At 29.4% G+C, this 20,610-nt stretch overlaps 2 protein-coding genes across 8 annotated transcripts; one reads left to right on the top strand and one right to left on the bottom strand.

The window, feature by feature from the left end:
• Positions 1–1,268: 1,268 nt before the first annotated feature.
• Positions 1,269–6,802, top strand: LOC101507360 (uncharacterized). 7 transcript variants are annotated; one of them, XM_073366668.1, is made up of 10 exons: positions 1,269–1,418; positions 1,525–1,600; positions 2,129–2,323; positions 3,058–3,239; positions 3,373–3,547; positions 3,629–3,840; positions 5,295–5,420; positions 5,517–5,609; positions 5,696–5,796; positions 6,349–6,802. In XM_073366668.1, exons 1-10 carry the CDS (start codon positions 1,388–1,390, stop codon positions 6,586–6,588), a joined length of 1,431 nt encoding a protein of 476 aa, XP_073222769.1. In that variant the 5' UTR covers positions 1,269–1,387; the 3' UTR covers positions 6,589–6,802. The 7 variants fall into 7 exon arrangements, with proteins under 7 accessions (XP_073222769.1, XP_073222770.1, XP_073222767.1 ...); XM_073366669.1 differs by having other exon boundaries at positions 3,740–3,840; XM_073366666.1 differs by having other exon boundaries at positions 3,373–3,840.
• A 1,049-nt stretch (positions 6,803–7,851) lies between these two features.
• On the bottom strand, positions 7,852–11,622 carry LOC101508306 (GTP cyclohydrolase 1). The gene is made up of 2 exons (XM_012713522.2): positions 11,124–11,622; positions 7,852–9,239 (listed from the first exon to the last, which is right to left on the bottom strand). Exons 1-2 carry the CDS (start codon positions 11,338–11,340, stop codon positions 8,062–8,064), a joined length of 1,395 nt encoding a protein of 464 aa, XP_012568976.1. The 5' UTR covers positions 11,341–11,622; the 3' UTR covers positions 7,852–8,061.
• Between the last annotated feature and the right edge of the window lie 8,988 nt (positions 11,623–20,610).

Genomic DNA, 20,610 nt, shown 5'->3' on the forward strand with positions numbered 1-20,610 from the left:
TGCAACTTCATAAAGTATTATTATGGATATTTTAATGTATATTATAACGAGTCTGCATTTGAAATGTTTTGAGTTAGAAAATATTTTGGTTTATAATATTTTATGATTGGTTTTCAGATATATGGATAGTTTTTAAATTTAATCACAACAATATCATTTATTTATCGATCTATTTGAATTAAAGTGTGGATAATGAGTATGAGTACGAGCACTTAGGTACCAAGATGATAAGTGTACAAATATTAAAATTGATATCCAAGAGGATACACACACGGGCATGGGTATTTTTTTTAAACCGCAGGTCTGAAGACGGGTACTATATACCTTACCCAAACCCTACCAATTGTCATCCCTAATAATTATATCTCTAAAATTCATAAAAACCTCCTTCTAGATATATAAAAGATTGATTTGAGTTAAAATCAAAGAAACAAAACATTGATTTGAGAAAAAGAACAATGTATTATAACTAAGTAAGATAAAAAAGAAAAAAATGTAATTTTATCAATAAAAAATATATTTAAATTTTTCTTTTGAATAAAATATTATCACAAAAAAATTATAACTTTTTACACTACCTTTGTCACTAAATGCAAGACCCTTATAAAAAAAATTGTGTATTTATATAAGACCCTCTTCAAAAATACAAAAAAAAACATCAACTATTTTTTCACAAAAACATCTTTAATAAAATGTAAAGAATTAATAATCAACTGTTTATGCTTTGTTTGAAAGTTTGGAGTAGTGGGTGGGTGAATAAAGAAAAAAAAAGAAAAATTCACACTTTTCATAGTACCGCATGTGTTTCGTAATATCTCTAAATACTCACAATGTTTTATTTTCAAAATTTATGAGCACTATATTCACGATTAAAATAACTTTAAAAAAATAGTGACATAATCTTCACATTAAAATAATTTAAATTTAATTGTTAAACTATTTTCCAAAACTCTTAGCTCAAGGACAGAGTATAAAAATCATAGTTCATTCAATTATCAAGCTCGAATTTAGCCTTATAAATTATAACCTTAAATTATCACCTTAAATTATCAAGCTCGAATTTCGTTCTTTATGAAAATATAATCAAAATTAGTAAAAATACTGTCCAATCAAACAAAATAAATAAAAAAATAAAATCTAACAAATACATAATAAAAAATACTGTGAAATCCTCGTCTAAAATAAACAAGGTTAAAGAAGGAATTAGCTGATAATAACTATTTATAATTAAAAAAAAAAACATTAATTAATTAGAAAGATAGATAGATTCTTCGTTTATTATTATTCATTTGGTTTAACTTAGCTTGAAAGTTATCTTCAGTTCACTCCAAAACCATTGAATTGATTTCAATACAACGCAGAGGGTATAAAATTCACAATTATCATCATGGGTGGTGATTCCGTTGTTTCTTCTCACGGTATTTTTCATTCTCTCAACTCTACCAACAACCGTTCCTTTTTGTTTTCTTTGAATTCCTATATGTAAACTTGATGAGTTCTTATGTTTTTTTACCAAATGATCAGGTACACATGAAGATTCTTCTTTGGAAGAAGAAGAATTTCCTTTCCTTTCTTCTCACTCCTTGCCACCCCTTTCCAGGTACTGTGATCATCATCCGTGATTACTGTTCTTGAACAAACAAGCGCTTAGTTTGGATGAACTTCTGAACAAGCACTTATGGAAAAATAAATTTTAATTATTAATAGGATCTTAGTATAGTTAAGAATTTTTGAACTAAACTTTTCTCGATGTATAACTTCAAATTAGCTTTTGCTTAATGAGTTTTCCATATGCTCTCTCATTTAAATTCTCTTTCAAATTTTAAAGCTTGTTTAGATTTTTTGTATGTTAAGAACCCTAAACGGTAAGCTAGAAGCTAATTTAAACTTGGCCTTAGTTTTTCGAATGACAGAGAAACGTGCAGATATAATGCATGTCACTTTGGCTTTTAAGAAATAATATGCGAAACTTAGCTGGATCGTGGTTTTGTAGGTGCGGTGATTTTAAGGTTCTATGGTTGAAGTTGATTCATGTTATTTTTTGATCCTATTGTATTATCACTTGGTTAACATTAGCATTATTTATGACAGTGACTTGATGATGATTTTGTGATTTCTAATGTTTCAGGGAGAATACAATGAATGAGAAGAATGTGCTAGATTTTGAAGAAATTTGTGATGAAAGTGCACAGCCTTCTTCTGCTGTTGATTTTGTTAACAGTGATAGGAAGAGACATAGTGTCTATCAAGAAATCCTGCAAAGTTATGATGAATTGAAGATTGATAGCAAGAGTTTGAAAGAAGCGAAAGAAAAAATCTTGAGGTGTTGATTTGAACTCAAATTTCATTTGTCTATATCTACTTAGCCATATATGTTTTAATATACTAAGCAAAAGCTTCCAAGTTGTTTTGAAATTTAGCATTCAAACACTGAAAGTGAATAACATCCTCTAAGGAAAATTGATCTCTGATTGATTAATTAAAGAAAATAACAAAATAAAATAAAAATGGCCTAGTCAAAGTAAAGGAAGTGACATTCACTATTTTATCTTGTACTTGTTTCAAAACTCATTGAAAAAATGATTGTAGGACTCAAGTCAAAAGCATCAATTAGGTTGTTTGCGTTACCTTGATTTATGTAAAATAAGCTGAGAAACCACAATTTCATCAACTATGTGCACATTCGTTTGTGCAATCAAGGGGGTGATTGGGTTCTTAGACATTAACTACATGGTGTTGAATTGTTTTCTATTTTTATCATGAAAGCAGTATTGCAGGGGGAAAATTTGAAACAGAATAAAAAAACAGACCCTGGATAATTGTTTGTTTTGTTGCGTCATTTTTTTGCTTCCGACTTTTTTCCCTTAGAATAAAATGAAGGCTTCCATCACATTCTTCTTTCCTACCCTTACATGTTGCATTAGATGAAAACTTGAAATTTTGTTGTGTAGTTCATCTTCATTCTGAAATCAAAATTCAAATGTTTGTATGAGTGCATATGTGTAGTTGCGAATCTAAATGAAGTTTATCGTGTCGTGTGTGGTTTGATTGTCACAGCTATAAGCCTGGAACATGGATTGAGAAGGCTAGGGGCTTAAAGTTATGTGATTATGATGTACCAGAGACAACATGCCTCATATTGGTTGGTCCAAAAGGATCTGGGAAAAGTAGTCTCATAAATAGAATCTCTAAGGTGTTTGAGGACGACAAATTTGCACCCGCAAGAGCACAAGTATCATGTATATTTTTTACCACTTTAACTTCAATATCAACTTGAATAATGAAGAAGTGATTTGGTTCCGTCGATATATCTTTGTACATTTGGATAAATTGCTGTAAGGAATTTCCGTTACATTTATCTTTTGATGCCAGATAATTCACTTATAGGGGATGGAACGTACTTCCTCTGCGAGTATATGTTTCCAAGAGACTCAAATTCTATTTGTCTGTATGATACACGTAGTTTGCCGGATAATTCTCGTGAGTGTGATAAAATTCTGAAGAATTGGATGACAAAAGGTGTTCGTAATGGAGAGCTTGTTGTCAGGTTTGAATATTTAGTCATAACATTTCCTCCAATATTCTCCAATGTTAATATTTATGTAAAGTTTTACCAATTCTCTATCAGGAGTATAGATAGTCAGAGATTGAGGAAAAGTTTGAAGCATAAAGGTGACATGAAAGGTTTCTTTTCCAATAAGAGCAGAAAAGTTAATTTTGTAATATGTGTTATTAACAGTCTTTTGGTTCTGAATGCGATGGAGAATGCTGGTGCTTTGGAGGATAAGTATATCGAAACAATTGTTTCTACTTTCAATTGCCCATTCCTGTCATTTAAAGGTATTTTCCAGACAAGCTTCTGTGTTGTAACCTTTTAAATTTGATAGAATCACAGAACTGTGTTCATTATTTTTTGTTTTCCTTTGCATACATTTACATAGAGGTATGTATTTCCTTTCATTTTCTGATAAGTAGTTATCTTAGCATGGTGCACTAAAAAAACAGATACAATGCGACACAAATGCAAGGATATGACGAATTCTATAATTATAGGAAACGACAAGGCTGGACAGGAGAATGCAGAACTCTTGAAAAGCCTGTATTTTTATCTTTCCCATCTCTTGTTCATTGAAAGAGTTATACTGTAAATCAATGCTTTCTGTTATTGATGTCAGTTTATACCAATAAAAAAAGTGACTTCTAGTTTGAAACCAGCTTCTTTAACATGAAGATTCTAAAACCTAGATAAATGTAAATAATTCCATTGTGTCTACTTTTTAATATCATCTGTCTTCGTCCAGTTATTTCAATTTGTTAGCCGGTAAAATAGTTTCTGGGACTTGGAAAGCTTACAACGTTTTGTATCTTTCATCAACAATAGATATTGCAATTTATGTAGTCTATTCTGGTAGATAATAAAATCTCGGACACTGGTTACATTATGCATTCTGTTGTCTGAACATCTATGAAAGACCGTCTATGTCTATGTAATGTATTTTGGGTTGTTCAGTGTTCTCTTATGTGCTGGTCTGGTTATCCTTACATATTAATGTATTTTGGCTTATAAGGTTTGGACAATCCTCACTCCTTGTACTAGCTTTTGAATTTTAGTTTAAGGATCTGTTTAGATTAACTTATTTGAGTTTATCTACTAACACAAGCATTTGTGAGACTGTTTGTGAGAACTTATGATATGTCTATAAGATGTTTACAGCTTATTTCCTTAAGCTCTTCATGATAGCTTATGAAAACAACTTCTAACTTATAAAAATAATTTGTGTTTATTTTATCTTTGTTATGAAAAATATTATAGATAAGCATTTAATATGTTAAGTGCTTATACTCTAAGTATTTAATTAAGTTGTTTATCCAAACAGTGTAAATTTAAATTCAAGACAAATGAAGAACTGGGCAGTCTGTTTGTAGATTTTGGGCAACGAATAACATGAACACTGTCATGTTTTCAACTATATATTGGCTAATTTCAAACTGGAGGACAAGGTTCCTTTCTAAGCGGCTGGTATTGTTTGGTTCAGATAGAAGGGTGGAATAAAGGGCAGATAAAGTAGTTAGGATTAGTTAAGAGAAGACTCAATTAGCTAAATAGGGAGAAATAGTAAAAAGGATGCATTCAGAAAATTAGGAAGTTCGAATGAAGGAAAACCTTTTCAGAATACTATATTTCATTGTACATTTCCTTGTATTATTACTATCGATCTGTCATTTCATTTATCTTACCTGGGTTCATAATTGTATTTGTAGCCAATCTGATAGTTTTTTTCTATTACTTGCAGATGACAAACCTGTACTTGTATTCACTCATGGAGATCTCCTATCACTCTCCGACCGTGCCCGCGTCCATGCATATTTGGGGGAGTTATTGGGAATTCCACCAACAAAGCAAATTTTTGACATCCCAGGTAGCCTTTCAACTTATGTCACCATCTCTTTCATTCAATATTTTTTTATTTCATTGAAGTTAATATAAATTTAACAATTTCTTAATTATCCTGCAGACTGTGATAACCTAGTGACTGAATCTGCCGTAATTGGAATGTTAAGATATACTCTTGAGCATGCTGACAGAAATTTTCCTCAGAAAAGCAATGGTATGAATAAGGTTTGTGCTATTTCCCCAAATTTATAAATACAAGCCGATAACAAAATTAGCACCTTTTGTTTTTGCAATGATAAGATTTTGAATGCATAATGGTGAAATCGAAGCTCCAAGAGATAGCTTCTGTGTTCAATTTGCTTCAGGATGCGAGAAAACAAAACTGCACCATGCAACCAAACGTACACTTAGAACTTCTATTTTTACTTTTATCTTATTTTTTAATTTTCTTATCATATTTCCAGACTTTATGATTAAGCATTTTTTAAGTTAACATGACTCAGTGAAGTAGGGTGAAAGTTTGAGTTATAGCTACAAGTGGCGGAGAACAAAGTTATTATTCATTAATAGGATGAAAGTAGTTAAGTTTACCATAAGGATTTTTTTTCCTTATAATCCAGACTAGATAGGGTATTTCATTTGGTACACTTTAGGAATCCAAAGTCAGATCCTGCATATTTAAAGGAAAAAGCATTAAATTATGCCATTTTAGATCTTTGAGGACAAAACTTCTCAAAGAACAATATGCCGACCGTAAGATTTTTGAGACTAAACTAACGACCAATATTTTTGGAAGACTTATGTGATGACTACTGTAACTTTGGGAGACTAACTTAAGAGTTCACTCCATTTTTTATCTAATGGTTTCAATTTTTTCTTTCTCAAACAGTGACCTAATTATAGGTACATTCTAAAAAAACTTCATTGAATTTGCTAACTGTTGGTGCTTGCAGGTTCATAAAATATCTCTATCACTATGCATGATTTTGTTGATACTAGCAATTGGATTTGCCATTGGCTTGGAACAAAACAAGTTCATGAACCAGTATCATGCCCCTCAACAGCAAGCTTGCTACAGAAAAGTTTGTGACACGCGTCCAAAAGTAAAAGGTCCAAAAGTAAAAGTTCCAAAAGTAAAAGTTCCTAAAAAAGAACCTGAGATAGAGTGGCATAAAATTCGGCACATATGGTAGCTTTGAATGTTGCTGATATGGCTTGTATATAATCTCTGTTATGGAGCTAGGTGAAAAGAGTGGTAATTATGAGTATTTGGTTGCCATTGAATTGGAAACACTATGCATGTGTGATCTATCATTTTTGTTCTTGCAATGGTCATTCTGTACATGGTTGAAATTCTAAGTAAAAACAATATTTTTAGAAAAATGTTAGCAGTTCATTACTTCCCAATTAATTTTTTATTATTTGGCAAAATTTTACTTGTTGACACTCTTTTCATTTAAATTCATATTTATGTATGAGTGAGTATAGAACTCGGTACTCTGAGGTTCACTACACTGATACATACTATGCATCAATGACTTGTAGAGACTCTGATAACAGTGAAATTTGTATAAAGTACATTACTTCAATCTTTTTATGCAGGGACACCAAAGGCCTGTTCTCCATTGATTAGTTTTAAAAAACATTTCTTGCTCCTATTTTTTATTTTTAAATTAATAAAACATTTTTAAATCAATGGTTTTTATATAAATTTTTCAAAGCAAAAAAAAAAAACCTAATAATTTTTAAAGTGAAAACAAAAAATGTCTAATTGTTTTTACTATTTCATGTATAATTTTTTGCATAGATAAAGAAAATAAAAAAAGAAATTTATTATTGTAATTAATAAAAAATACAAACAAACTACCTTTCAATTTCTTTTGTTGTAGCACACACTTCCATCGCGGTAATAATTGTATTTCTTCATGGATTCTATTGTTAAACGAGTTTATGATAGAATGATGGTGTATTGTGGAACTGTTTTGTCATTAGGTCCAACTAACGGTTGAAAGTATATCTGATTGATATACTCATCCTGATTAATATGCAGTTTGGTACCATTTACATTAACATGATCAGTTCAATGCAGCTATTAGATCTATATAGGTGACACCTTCCATTTCACATGTGAGATGAAATCTGTTAAAATATTTGAAAAAAGGACACGCACCATCAATATAAAATTACACCGTCGTCCGGTTAAAACCGAGTAAGGGATGATTTTTAAAATAAAAACGAGGTCAGTGCATAATCATTGCCCTCTTTAAACATATCTGAATTGCTCTTAATGCATAATCATTGCCCTCTTTAAACATATCTGAATTGCTCGAGTTCTCTTCCGCTGCTATTAGACAATAACTACAATGCACTAGTGTACTGTAGTACTAAGATAAGAAAGTTGTGAACCTTCATATATAAAGTAATCAAAATTGATAACAATCATTCAAACATCAACATCAAGAAAAACTCAGGGTACACTTAAACAACATTTTACAACCAAAGTTGGCCAGTATGTAAATCTTGATTCTGGACTATAAGGTATAACAAGCATGTAAAATTTCTGGCTATAATTATGTGTAACTGAAACAAAATTTGAGCAACTTCAAACCTTCAAATGCAAAAGAACAATTTATAGCTAGTGCTAAATTATTAAAAATTCACTGATCTCAAGTAAATGTAGGACTTGGAATACCCTGCAAGAAGGAAGCCCTTATAGTAAGGTCAGTTGAAAATCGTCCTAACACAGCGATAGTGGCAGTACTACTTCCAAACTTCTCAATACCCCTAGAAATCATACATGTGTGACTTGCCTCTACGACTACTATCACATCTCCACCTATCAGCGGTGAAATCATTTCCGCTATCTGTCTGGTAAGCCTCTCCTGAACTTGAAGCTTGAAACCGTAAAAATGTACTATGGATTGTAAAAGAGATTTTCCAATAGGCTTATATCCATCTGATATGAGGTAACCTATGTGAACAACACCGTGAAATGGAAGTAAATGGTGCTCGCATTGCGACCAAAATGTTAAATTCAGCTCAGTAAATGTTTTCTTATCGTTCAAGTCAACCTCGTTATTCTCGTTCAAAGAATCTATTCCAGCATTGAGAAAACCATTCAACTTCATGTCAAAGTTGCTGTTCTGAAAGTTCATCAACCACCTCACAAATCTATTTGGAGTCCCTCTAATCTCCTTCCTCAGTGGATCTTCTCCCAAAGACTTAATAATTGAAGCTACCGCAGTAACCATTGCAGGGTTGATCGGTACGACTTTGGAGGAAGCTTTGGCGCATTGAGAAGGACACCAGCACAAGTCAGACGATTCTCTACGATGAATTTTTTCCATACTGATACCTCTAAATTTAACTAGACTAAAGAAATCAGTCCATACATCAGCATTTTTGTTTTCAAAATCCCCAGAACCGGCAGAAACGAGTATCTTAACCAATCCTTGGTGGTTTGAGTCAAGAAAGACCGATTCTATGTCTGGAAAGTGGATGTGTGTACATTGAAGTACAACGGCAACACCTGCTGGCTTTATTGCATGATGCAAAGCAAAACAAACTTCATTTGCGAGACGCTGAGGCTCTTGGAGTCGTTTTGCAAATACATCAGCAACACGAGAGAGCTTGCTTAAACCAACAACTCTTTCACCGGAAGGAACATAACCGACATGACATTTGACCTGGAATGGAAGCATGCATGACTCACAATAGGAAAACAAGTCAATATCTCGGACAATAACAAGTCCGCCTGCTCCACCAGCATGACCAACTCTATTATCTAGTCCAGCTTCGGGGAATAAAGCACCTTGAACAATGTCCTTCACCTTTTGCCTGTAACCTGGAAGAAGATAGATCTCGTTATGATTAGTAATGGCAGTTTTTAAATATATATTATAAATTTCAATTTAACACAGAAAAAGAGATGCAAAAGCTGACCAAATTGAAGATACATAAATGACCAGATATTGGTCCCTAAAAAGAGATTGACAAATGAATAATTTCCATATAAAAAAAGCTTAGACCAGTCCTTGGGACAACTTCATGATTCAGGTATGAAATAAATTATTATTTCGGTGGAAAATTGTTAAAAAAATAAGAATGACTAATGCAATCTGCTTTCAAGATGAAGAACTTCCTTTTCCCATAACATAACTCTAAGAACCTGATAATTCAGAACTCTTGGGAGTTCTCTCTAGTCTCTACACTTGCTAACATAAATGCCCCACATTCTTATTTGTAGTTTCACCTGGTAGAATTTGCCTCTGGATTTTATTTGGAAACTTTCATGCGTAATAGGCACGGCTCACCGTCTTATAGTTTTAGTTACCTAGCTTCCATGCTTCCTTTGTTCTTTTTCCCTTTATTTTAATAATATTTTCGGGTGTGCTGTAAATGATTGATAGGTTATTAGGGTTAAAGTGCTAACATAGTTGAGATATTTTTCTCTCTCAAGAAGATCCTTTTAAGATATGTATGCTCTATGATACACATCAGTCCTGCATATATCTCAAATTGTTCCCTGTATTCACAAACAGTACCTTTGTGTTTCAAACACAACAAAATTTCATAAACACTTAATGATTTCATTCCAGAACAAGTGGTGCAAGATCCCTCAAACACACTCATACCTGTTGCTAGTAGTTTCTACCATCATGTACACCGCCTTACCAATAGAACTCTTGGCAATTTCCACTCATAGAGTTGCAGTTCGAGATAACATCTACATTATACTAAACTGAAGAGAAGCACATAAAAAGTATACCCTTTTTGGTTAATCAAAAAATTATGTTTTTCCTAAACAAGATATAAACCAAACCATAATTATTGACTGCTTGAGAGTTAGCAACAAGAAGGACGGACACAAGACATGACACTGATAATATTTGAAAATTGGAAGTGATTGAATATAACATGTGAGAGTACCGTGTCATGTCTGACACCTATACATAATGGACACCAGACATGTCTTCAATCTATAGTGTCGGTGTCTTGGTGCTACATATTTAGCAATGTAGTTGACCATAACAACAGACAAAAAGAAGTCAAAAAATTTTAAATTCACTATAGGTTTCTATTTCCATAAAGATAAATACTAAGATGGAGGTTGACAAGATGAATTAATACCCAATATTCACTTCCAATCTCCATCCCCTTCAATTTAGTCCACTCAGAAGAAAAGGACAAACATACATGTAAAAAGTACTACGGAATAGCTTGTAAATAAATAAATAACAAATGGTCATCTAACAAAAGACAAATAAATATTATCACTCTATTAGCTTTTTCCTGACTTTATCATAGGAAAGATAGTAAAAGATCCATTTAATCCATAGAACTTTAGATCCAAACAGATATCAGGCCAAACAAACAAAATTCTACTACTCATAAAGCACAGTAAAACAAAAGTTGAAAAGCTATAACTCTCATAACCATTTAAATTTTAAAGTACAAATATTATGTAGTAAATTACACATCAAAACAGAAAAGCATATATGATATACATATCAGAAAAATGAAAACATTTATGAGCTAAGTTGCTTACTATCTTTAAACAACATGCATAGATATCTTATTAAGAACTATGAATCACAGATACTGACACCGTACACGGCCGTGAGTTACACGTTAACCCCAGTAATAATTTGAGAAAATGAACTATATGAATGTAATAAAAGTGTCCCTGCTGTATAGATTAAGAATAAGAAGAAACAGTTATTTTTACCTCTTGTTCCTTCACGAAGGGCCTTGGCAACACGAAGTGGTGTCCTTCTAATACCTTCTCTATTTATGTCTTCTCCAAGACCCAGCAACAAAACCTTGACAGCATCTTCAATGGCAGAACCATCTTTCCCTTGTTCCTCCAACCCAACTTCACTACAATCAATTTTCATCCCATTTTCAAGCTCAACAGTGAAACGCCCATCATCCAAACAGCCCATTGAAATACCACAAATCCCCCCACCCGAATAAAAAAAAATATCAAACTTTTCAATATCTAAACAACAGAATGAAATCTTCAAAAAATGTGATGGGTCAGCAGGGTGACATGCACCCCAAGATAAAATTTTGAGGATGACCAAAATTTTGAAATTGCAAATCACGTGTGAAACGTTAGAGAAATGAGTGGAAAATGCAAAAGGGTCGTCGAGATCGGTGTTGGAAACTGGAGATGGTGAAGAATTATAGAAGCTGTGTGTGAGAGAGAGAAAGAGAGAGAGAGAGAATTAAAAAATGAAACAAAAAAAAGGGGTTGGTGGGTTGGTGTTGTTGGACCTGATTGATTTGGTCGGATTTGAATTGTGTGGATCTTACGTAACTGTAATCACAAAGGTGTTGAAGGAGAAATATATATATATTGTTGAAAAAATAAAGTTTATGGTCATTTTTTTTATGACCAAGAAATATATATTGTCCAAAACAAAATAAAAATATATTATTATTATTATTATTATTATTATTATTATTATTATTATTATTATTATTATTGTGCATACAAATATTTTTTATGATAAAAATAATAGAAATTATAAATATTATTTCAATTATTTGAATGATTAATAATACAATAAAATAGTTTAAATAAAGAGTAAAAGTCAAAAGAAAAAATTATTACAAATATTCGTTTATAAAGGTATATATATTTAAAAAAAATTAATTATTTAATATATTTAAAGAATAAAATTATAAATAAATAGTTTAAGTGAAAAAAAATAAAAGAAACTTTATGTCTCCAATCATCAATTGTTATTAGGATATTTTGAAGAACAATTGTACCAATGTAACTTACCATCATTGAACTGTTGGGCTCAATTATTATTATTATTATTATTATTATTATTATTATTATTATTATTATTATTATTATTATTATTATTATTATTATTATTATTATTATTATTATTATTATTATTATTATTATTATTATTATTATTATTATTATGATTATTATTATTATTATGATTATTATTATTATTATTATTATTATGATTATTATTATTATTATGATTATTATGATTATTATTATTATTATTATTATTATTATTATTATTATTATCATTATCATCATTATTATTTACAAAAAGAAATGATATTTATTGATTTTAATTATAGAATACGTCGATGCGATAAAATATAAATTTGCTAAAAATAAATTAGATAAATTTGTCAATAAACTCGAAACACTCAAGTTAATAGTGTAAAATGACTACATAGTATAAAATAACAGAAAAATGCCTACAAATATGACAAAATTAAAAGGTTTGGAATACCAATGTTTTCAAATATGTAACGTTGACAACACCAAATTAATTGATTGGAATATATAATCGATCAAATCTACTATAGAAATCTAAACCATAACGAACACTATACTAAAACATCAAAAAAACACTGCGTCAAGACAAAAAGATCAAAAAGCGTCGCATTCAGATGACAAAATCACAAGAACATAAAAACAAAATAAAAACTAAAAATTGTGTGAAAACCACCTAATTAGGCAAAATAAAGGAAAAAAAATTATTTGGAGGGTGATTATAGACTAAAAATGAACTTAAACCACCCCTCTATAATGGAGGAAGAAGAAGATAACCTAAATCAAAAAATAAATTTCTCCTTATATTCAACTACACAATAAATCACAAAAGGATGAATAATTAAATTACGATTAATCTCTGATCATGTGACTTTCATCCTTACATGGTTTTTACATTGTCACCTTAAATGGTTTTTAAACCATGAATAAACCATTATAAGACAAGAAAAGACTATAGTAAAATCAATAAAATTAACATCAATGATACATAATAATACATGGTAAGAATGATACAACTTTAAATTTCTTAAGTATTGCTCGAAGAATTATCTTTAATTTTATTTTACAAGTGAGTGTTTAATTAACAACAAGACAACATATAATTTATCATTACAAGTTATGTCTATAACATTTGGTGTTAAAATTAACAAAATTGAGCCCAAAGTAATTTTTCAATTATAACATTTTATAGAATAATATAATAATTATTACTATTACAAGAAAGAATTTACAAAGATTTTTTTTTATCGATTTAAATATTGAGAATTTATTGTTTAAAAAATAATGTAGGATTCTCACAGTATAGAAAATGTGATGATTTGTATTCCTTTTTTTTAATAAAAAATCCAGAGACAAACAAAATCTTTCTATTGATTTTCAATTTCAATTTCATTAAATATGGTCGCTCAACAACAACAATCATAAACCCCGATATCATTTCGGTAACCATCCACCCAATTTGGAATTTGAGGTGAAAATCATTTGGGTTTGGCGTAAAATAAAATTTTGCAAGCAAGCAACTGATAACAATAAGCAGTGATATGTTTATATTCTTTAATTGATTGTCATAAAAGTTGTATTAAGGAAAACTCAAAACAATTTGAAAAGCCAGTAGAAATATTTTTCGATTTGAGATTTTAGGGCTTCATACCATTCAAGGCTTGGTTTTGTGTACTATAGCCAAATAAATGTGGAGCTTCACATAAAAAACAAACTAACAAAAAATAACTGGTAGACACAAATTTGATGTATGTGTATGTTAAATGCCACCTTCAAGAATAGTCGTATCTAATTGTTATGGAGTGTTTGTTTCAGAGCTTTCAAACTTTTTATAAGAATCTAATATGGGAATAAAAAATTATAGATACATATAATATATTTAAGTATTAAGAGATGATTATGAACGACATAATTTTACATACTTTTAAGATTCAGATGAGAGAATGGAGACATGTAAACTTTGATATTAATTATTAGATTTCAAGAGAATAATCAAAATCATATATACGAATTATAACATATTTACGTATGATTATGAACGACATATTTTAAAGATTCTTAATGGTGAACTACTTCATTACTGCATAATAATTTAGAATTAAAATTTTATTAATTGAATAATTAATCTAATAAAAAGTACATGTAAGTTTGAAAATGCAAGTCTATTAAAAGTATGAAATTGTAGCTTTCTTATTTCTATGTTAAAGTAGCATTAAGAATCGAGAACTAACAACGGTGTATATTTGATATCACATTAAATTTATCATAATTATAGTGATTTATCTTAATTATAGCATGTATATTTTGATACTAAACATATAGGTAAATTAAAATACAAAATACGACCAAACTCATGAACACCACATTTTCCATGTTAAATAAATGTATAGTATATAAGAATTAATATTTTGGATAGGAAATATGAAGAACCAAATGCCAAATACGTTAAATGAAACAATTTATGTGTATCAAACTTCAAACAAACAATCTCATTTATGTATCAATAATAAGTGTTTGTCTAGTATTTTTTATATATTTATTATTGATAAATATTTATTTTAATTTTTTTTAATTATTAATAATAAATATTTCTTTGATATTTTTTTAAAAATATTTATCAAAGTCAAATATATATTTTATGTTTTTTAATATTTATCTTGTGTTTTTTTATGTATCAGTTGCAAATATTTATCTCGTATTTTTTATGCGTTAATTATATACATTTATCTCACGATTTAATATTTATCATTAAAAAAATATTTGTCAATTGTTTTTTTTTATATATATTTGTAAGTGATAAATATTTGCCACATGTTTTATTATTTATATGCGACAAATATTTTCCCCCTTTTTTATGTATCTGTGACAAATTCTATATGTTTTTTTAGATTTATCAGTAACAAATACATATTAAGTTTTTTTATATATCATTGACAAATATTTAATCTGTACTTTTTTATATTTATTAGTGACAATTATTTATCTCGTATTTTTTTTATGTATGAATAATTTTTTTCTCTTCATATTATAGTGATAAATATTAACTTTTTTTAAACAATGCTTTGAAACAAAAATGTTTCATACAATTAGGTTTCAACACGATAATTTGAAATTGAGAAAATGAATTTCATTTTCTGCATATTAGGTGGAAGTTTTAGAGATAAAAACAAGGTGAACTTTATGTTCAATATGTAAAGATCTTCTTTTAGTGCTTTTTTAGTTTGAGCAATTTGTGACACTCTAAACCCCCTAAAATAATATATATAATAATTTATATTATATTTCTATAAAATTTGCATCAGATAAATAGAAATATGTTTCCAAGAAAATAAAAACTTTTTTTTTTAACTTAGGATATCACGTTTCTCAAAAATCAAAAGGAACACTTTAAACTTATTTTCTCCATTAAAATAGTGTAATCTCAATAAGCTTGATTTAAGTATTATTACTTGATTTAATTTAAAAACTTACTAGTACTTCTAAGATTTTCATACAAAAATTCATTTCAAATTAAATAAGTAAAATACAATTTAAACCATTATTCCCGATATCACCTATCAGAGCATGGTTCCTCCCAAACTTGAACTTCAAGATTCATTAACCTGTAATAACTGCGATTTTGCAAACGCATGACCAAGCACAAGTAAGAAAATCATGATGACAGTATAATACAAGTAAGAAAAACACGCAAACAATCATAATAGAACCATATCATTACACAAACATTCAATCAAGAAAATATCACATTAAAATGGCAAATCACTCAAGGAAAATCAATAAAGTTCACTATAACATCAAATCGTTTAAGATAAATTATCACCACACACGATACATATTAATCACAACAAAACAAGCACAATAAAATGCAATGTTATGCATGAGCTTAGACTCTACTTCACAATGTGGTACCATTCTAACTCTGAAGTACTTGGTTAAGAGGCTTGATACTATGCCACCATCCCGGTGGATGTATAATTCAAATTGGCTCTGTCCTTATAGATCCCCTCAACTCAACCCGAGACACATATACGTGACAGTCGAGGTAAACTTGTGTTGCGTGGTAGCTCCCGACATTTGGAGTGTTACTTTCAAGTCCCCTAGGAATTCCCCACCCGAATACCTCCAAGGTCTAACAATCTTGCCTTAAGGCTCGACAGCAGACCGTCACGATCAGCCTCATTCAGTTGTACTTCCCCGGAATCACTAGACTTGTCAGACCCTACCTATATGATGACAAAATAATCTCCACTTCACAAATTCACAATATTTATTTTCTCCCCTCGTTGGTATATGATACTCCATTAATACCGTCATCTCAAACACAAATTGAAATCACAATATTCTCATCACAATTTATAACATCACTATAATTAATCACACATCATCATCATCATCACATAAACTCATCACAAATTTATAGAATCACTATCATCAATCATACAACAACACATATATTCATCACAAATTTATCACATCACCATTATTAATCATACATTATCATCATTACATAAAATTATCACAACACATCTATTTTTATTATAACATCATTTAAACTCATCTAATCAAACATATGCATAAAATTAATTCAACAACCAATATCACAATAATATCAAACACCACACATTTAAAGAAATTAAATCAGATATCACAATAATATCAAATGCCACACATTTAACGAAATTAAATCAAATATCACAATAATATCAAATGCCCAACATTTAGCAAAATTAAATCAAATATCACAATAAAATTAAATACCACACATTTAACGAATCAATCAACACCTTATAATTATTTCTATTCCAAATTTTAATCTCACAATTTCCATTTTGCACATTAATTAATTTATTACTCAAAGGGCTACTGCCGTACGTAGCGAGCCCCTTATGAATCGTTGGAAAATACGGTTTTTCTGTTCATCTCACAATATATTATACTCATGAATTCAAACGCTCTCTCACCTCTTACCTTATTTCGACGCTTTCATACACAAATACGATTCCACGAGCAAACAGCCTTTGTTCATTGACTCTTTGTCCGTCAATCGATCTAACTCGACAGTTTATGGGTAAACGTTAAAAATAAATTATGAGAAGATACTCTAAACACTAAATTCGAAATTCGGTCAAGGAAAATTACCATAAATTAGAAAACAAATCAGTGGATAAAATAGCCATTTTTCACACGATCATTTTGGCGTTGGTTTCACTCAAATTGGACTTACGGTGAAGAAGAACGGTTCAAACACGGAGAAGTCGGGTATTTTAGAGAGAAATTTGGATGGTTAAAAATATGAGGAAGTATGTTTGTTTGACTATCTAAATGAATAAAACGACATATTGAAATTTGGACGAGAACGGAGAAACTTTTTCAGAACAATTATCGATCGTCGGTGTCAAACTATAGGTTGTGGTTGTGTTTCTCTTTGGTTTTACGGCCGCCGTCCAACTCCCTTTCTTTTTTTTGTTTGTATGTTTTATTTTATTAACAATTAGGGTTTACACATGGGTCAAATCCATTGGTCTCCTTTTAGGTTTTACTAGTTTTATTTTATTTTATTTTTTAAAACACAATTTCATTAATAAAACATTATAATATATATTAAATATATTAATACCAACAGAAAAATGCTCTCTACAATTATACTTATTTCTCAAAATACTCACATTATAATAATACCAACATATTAGAAAATAGACAAAATTATAAAATAAATAAATATAACATCATTATTTTATATTAATTACTAAATCATAATAAATATATATTAAATCACAATGTCATAACAAGTATATAAATATAAACGAAATCAAACACAATATCAATTCTATCTCAAGATAATTATTTATAAAAAAAAATAACTAAAAATAGAAAATAGTTATAAATTATTGAAATATAACTACGTGCATACTTAACATCAGTCAAACACACATAAAAGTATTACATTAATTAGGTACACGTATATACACGTAAAATCGCATAAAATATTTTTCTTTAAAATATATGTATTACACTAAAATACTATTATTTTTTAAAAAATATATCAAATAATAAAATAAAATATTTATTATTTATATCGCTCATGTAATCTAATATTTATAAAACTAGCACATCATATAAATCACATATATAACAAAAATTTGTCAGAAAATTTATCATCATATATTTTAAAATAATTTTAATATTAAATTAATTATTTAAAATCGTACTTAACTAATAAAATAGTTTATTATAAAATTTAGGGTGTTACACAATTTATTTTTATGTTTATCTTTTTCGTTTTTTATTTGTGCGTAAAATTTAGGAGAACAATTTTATGCTTTTTCCGGTGTTAACAATTCTCATAAAGATAGTAGATTCGAGAGATAAAAATTGAAAATAGATATTTTAATAAATAATAAAAGATGAAAATAAATATGAACATAAAAAAAATAAGAATCAAATTACAATAATGTAATAATATTTAATAATTTTTTAATCGATACAAATTTTATAAAATTTACTGTTTGATTGAAAATGTATATCATATAAATCAATCATATCAAATGCTATGGCATTATTGTAGAAGAACAAAGCTATTTCTAGACAAGCTTCTTCTTTCAAATTCTTCTTAAAAATATTGTTGATGGTGGCTTGAATACAATTACTACATTTCTCTTGGAAAGTTTTGCACGGGGTAGCATTCTCATCCTCCTCTAATGATCTTTTTTCCTTTTACTTTTTCATTATATGTATCATTCTCGTCTGATTTCTTCAATGATTTATATTTCAAGGATTTTATAAGCTCAAACATGTGTTTCTTCACATCATCAAGTATAACATCAAATACAATAGCGTTGAGTTGTGTACCAGTCAAATGGCGTTTCAGTTTGTACACTCCTCCAATAAATGTTTTTTTCACAATAATTGCATTTTATTTTTCTGATTCCTCCATCAACAGATACATCATGTTTTCATGTTATATCAGTTATGCATCCTAATGCATTTTCTATACTCTGGGAGGTGCAGAACTAGAAATGCAGGCAACAAGAACATTTGTAGACATGATTGAAATCATGAGGCAGCAAGAGCAATTGCAGTGAAGAGGATTGAGGAGAGTTGCATATATGAGATTGAGGAGAGTTGCATATATGAGATTGAGAAGAGTTGTCGAGATGAGAAGAATTTATAGAAGAAATAGAAGGATGAAATCTGAAATTGAATCATTTAATTTAAGTATTAGATATTCCAAAGTTGAAACCAGTTAATAATTGGAAAAAAAACCAAGTCCCAAGTTGCTGCCTTCAACCTCATGGGCATGGCTTTTTTTTTTTCTATGGGAAACGAACAAAATACAAAGGTGAAGAGATGCAAAGCTGAGCCAAAGCATGCTTTTAACAATCGGGTTGAAGCGACTTAAATGGGTCGGAGCTTCGCGACACGGCGCGCCACTCCCATGATGTCACGTCTTTCCTCTGCGCGCTCAAAGATCTAGGTTCTCCAACGATTTTGCCTTCGCTCTAACAATGTTCTCGCTCAAAAACACGTAAGATTTTACGATGTTACACTTTAGAGCTCGCTACTAACAACCTTGCACATACCTAAAGCTCGGAATTCCTGACATATATCTTGGAGAGGAGTTTTTTAAGATCTGTAAGCTTTGTGAATATTTCTTTTCCTTCGACAATATCTCGCAAAACAAGCTCTAGCAATTATATCAGCTGACAAGCTTCGCAAATCTTCATCAATTTTAATTTTTGAAACTGCTCCATCTCTTTCTATTCTAGTCTCCCATGTTCTTAACATTATAGTTGTGGAGTCAACTATCCGATCAACCATTGCCTTCAACATGACTCACATAAAATGATAAGATTAAAATGTTATTTTAATCAATATATATGTCTTATAACAATTGTAGATATAAATATAAATCGTAGATGAGATAAAAATAAAAAATAAAATTATATTGAATAATAACAAAATTGTTGTTACATAAAATAATACAAAAAAATTTTATAGCAACCTAACTAATGTAATTAATATTATATCTAATATGCTTATATTTGCTCCTTCTAAATACTCAAACATACTTTTATTTGGATAAAATACGTAAACACAGACTAATCGCTAGAGTACTGAAATTTATTTAAAGGATTGATCAATCCTCCAACAGAGTTTTTTTTTTCAATAATCTTTTTCTGAAAAAAAATTATCAATATACTCCCATTTAAAAAAAATATATCACAATGCCCCTTTTTATTTATAGTTATAAGTCGCCATTTAAAATGACGACTTCCTTAAGGAAGCTCAAGTTCCAAATGGCGACTTCCCAAACGGTTTTTTTTAAAAAAAATTCATTTTTTTTTTAATTTTTTAATAAAATAACATAAATATTATATATATAATTAATTAATATAAT

This window comes from Cicer arietinum, chromosome 3 (genome assembly GCF_000331145.2).
Source record: "Cicer arietinum cultivar CDC Frontier isolate Library 1 chromosome 3, Cicar.CDCFrontier_v2.0, whole genome shotgun sequence".
Taxonomy (NCBI): domain Eukaryota; kingdom Viridiplantae; phylum Streptophyta; class Magnoliopsida; order Fabales; family Fabaceae; genus Cicer; species Cicer arietinum.